Source organism: Pteropus alecto, unplaced genomic scaffold (assembly GCF_000325575.1).
Source record: "Pteropus alecto unplaced genomic scaffold, ASM32557v1 scaffold125, whole genome shotgun sequence".
Lineage (NCBI taxonomy): Eukaryota > Metazoa > Chordata > Mammalia > Chiroptera > Pteropodidae > Pteropus > Pteropus alecto.
The window spans coordinates 5,560,448-5,563,161 of NW_006436888.1; the positions used below are offsets into that span (position 1 = coordinate 5,560,448).

At 64.0% G+C, this 2,714-nt stretch overlaps 2 protein-coding genes across 2 annotated transcripts in view; one reads left to right on the top strand and one right to left on the bottom strand.

The window, feature by feature from the left end:
- Positions 1-1,494, top strand: part of LOC112481764 (zinc finger protein castor homolog 1-like) — a 15,315-nt gene extending 13,821 nt beyond the window's left edge. The window contains exon 7 of the mRNA XM_025048528.1: positions 1,418-1,494. Coding sequence (XP_024904296.1) covers positions 1,418-1,494 — 77 coding nt within the window. The remainder of the gene's footprint in view (positions 1-1,417) is intronic.
- A 229-nt stretch (positions 1,495-1,723) lies between these two features.
- Positions 1,724-2,714, bottom strand: part of PEX14 (peroxisomal biogenesis factor 14) — a 121,068-nt gene continuing 120,077 nt past the window's right edge. Inside the window, exons 10-11 of the mRNA XM_006914432.3 lie at positions 1,970-2,074; positions 1,724-1,852 (exon numbers count right to left, since the gene is read on the bottom strand). Coding sequence (XP_006914494.1) covers positions 1,724-1,852; positions 1,970-2,074 — 234 coding nt within the window. The remainder of the gene's footprint in view (positions 1,853-1,969; positions 2,075-2,714) is intronic.

A 2,714-nucleotide genomic window follows, 5' to 3' on the forward strand; every position in this document is an offset into this window, starting at 1 on the left:
CAGCGTTGGGACAGGGCTGGGGCTGAGCTGGGCTGGGGCGGGGCAGGGCAGGGCTGGGGACAGGGCTAGGACAGGGAAGGGGTGGGGCAGTACCAGAGGAGGGAGGTTCTGGTCACAGGTGGAGGACCAGCAAGCACCTTAGTGTCCTGGCTGGCACAGGAGCCACGAGAAGAGCCTCAGAGCCTCTCGAGAACCCTCCACCCCACCCGGTGTGAGTCCCCAAGGACACAGGACTCAGTGAGACAAGCAAGTCACACAACACTGCAGAGGAGCTTCCCGTTTTTATTTAGATGCGGAGAGGCAGTGAGCGAGTCTGAGCACACCCGTCCCTGTGACCCGTCCCTGTGACCCGTCCCTGTGACCCGGCGTGGGCGGTGGCAGGGGTTTTACTCCGTTCCCTGATACCGAGTAGGTTTTCAAACACGTGATCCGGACTTGCACGGTAGAACAACACGGACTTTCACACACTCAGCATCCCCCTTCCCTCGCCGAGTGCTCTCCTTCCCACCCAGGGGGGTCCCGGGAGACTGCCCGCCTGCCCGGGCTTCGGGAGCCCAGGGGAGCGCTGGACCGGCAGTGGGGGCCCCGGGGCCAGGAGGGCGGCCTGCGGACCCCAGCTCCCAGCTGGGCGGGTGCTTTCCTGAAAGACACTACGAAAATACATTGTACCGGAGAAGAATAATCTTCTCCCTTCCAGAAAGGGCTTGACAGGCACTGCCTGCTGCTCACTTCTGCCCCATTCCAAATATTTTTACCTTATTTGGATGAAATGCATTATTTTTCTAATGAAAGGCTTTTTTCCAAAGGGCTGTTTTCCCTCTGTCCAGCAGCTGCCTTTATTAGGCAGCACTCACGCCGTTTTGGGGAGGGGTTTTTTCCTCCCTGAAATCACGCCAGGCTCTCTGTCCTCAAAAGCCGACAACGGGTGCTCAAAAGGCCTCGGGCCCAGGTTTCTCCGTGTGACCCCAGGACGGTGAGGCCCCTGGCCATTGCGGGTGCCCCTGGCTGCACTGCCCCCAGCTCTGGCCATGTTTGCCCCCAGGCCATGGGCCCTCCGGTCACCCTGTCTGGTCCCACTGCAGGACAGACTTCTGGAAAACGGGAGATGATGACAAATCATCACCAAATTTGAGGGGGAGGCCTCTGTGACCACCCACTCAGGACCAGGGGTTTCTACTGGCCGAGGTCAGGGGGCGGGAGAGCCCGTCTTGACCCTGAGGCCAGTCCCGTGGGGGCCGAGGGAGCTTCGGATCAAGGCTCTGACCTCTGCCCAGACATCTCAGGCCTGTCCCTCTGGCTCCTGGTCACGGGTCCTCATCTGGGCTAGGCTGGCAGCCCTGGGGTGGAGAACCCTGGCTTCTTTGGGGACAGCGAGGAGGCAGAGGTGACACTCACTGTGGACTCTGCTTGTCCCTAGGAAACATGGTGAGATGTCGCAGAGGCTACGAGCATCGAAGACAAAGCCTGGGAAACCAGCCTGGGGCCGGACCCTGAGGGGGGTCAGGGAGAGGGGCCGATGACCACAACCCACGTGACACCTCCACTGTGGCCATCCTGTGTGTCAGAAAAGGGTTTGCTGCCAGGGCAGGAGACTGGACCCTGAGCCCCGAAGAGGGGCCTAGGCGGAGGTGAGGTGTCTTCTGAGACGAAACAGCCCCAATGCCAGGTCGCTCGCCCTCGGCCCCCGGCGGTGGCAGCGCTGCGGTCCAGAGCACGGAGGGGTTCACACCCGCTGCAGAGCCTGCACCGTGGCCACACGACCCCTGCTCTGTGTCTCCACAAGGCGCCCCGACGTGACCGTGGCCTCCGTCCCCGTGCCCGGCCGTGACACTGCAGGCCAGGGCCGCTGTCCCTGCGGGTTCGGCTGGATGCTGTGAGGGCTACAGGGAGGGTGGGAGGGGCGGACAGGGAGGAAGAGAGCGAGCCTCTGTCGGGGAGCACACCCGCCCATGTAAGGAAGGGAGCTCACCACGTTCCACTCCGGGTCGATACACAGCACCCTGAGGCCCTTCTCCTCCTGGAGCGGGGTGTTGCCCTCGCCAGACACTCGGGACCGAGGATGAAGCCCCGGGCTCTGGGCGCGCAGCCCGAGGAACGCCCAGGCCTGGCCCCATGTCCCCTGCGGTCACCCCCAGGGCTCGCCCGGTGCAGCCTTGGCCGACATCCACCCCGGGCACGGGGCGCCCTGAGCAGACGGGGAGCCGCAGGCAGGAATTAAATAGTGGCAACTTGTATTTATTACAGTTCTGTACAGTCGTATCTCATCTTCCGAAGCCCACGCCTGACACTCGGATGACCGTGTGCTGCGGCCCTGGTGCCGGGAGCGGAGCCACAGCGTGGCAAGCGTGATGGGCGAAGCGCAGTGACCTCGTTCGTGTGTCTGGGAGGGCGACGGGCACGTGGGGCCGGGGCAGGCGCTCAGGAGGGGGCGGGGGCACAGCAGACACATCAACGCGGCTCGCCCTCCTGAGGCTCAGAGTCAGGGACGGACACTACCCCTCGTCATGCACGGTGTTGGGTTGGCTAAGACGTCTGCCCCAGGGCCCAGGCTGAGGGGCCTGAGCCCAGAGGATTCGGTGCCCTCGGCCTGCCATGGTCACGCCAAGGTCAAACACACCACGGTCAAAGGCTGTCTGTCTGGGGCGGAGCTGAGGAGCGGGCGGGCCAGGTGAGAGGAGGCTGGGTGGACAGCGCGGGGCCCCTGCCCGGGGCCG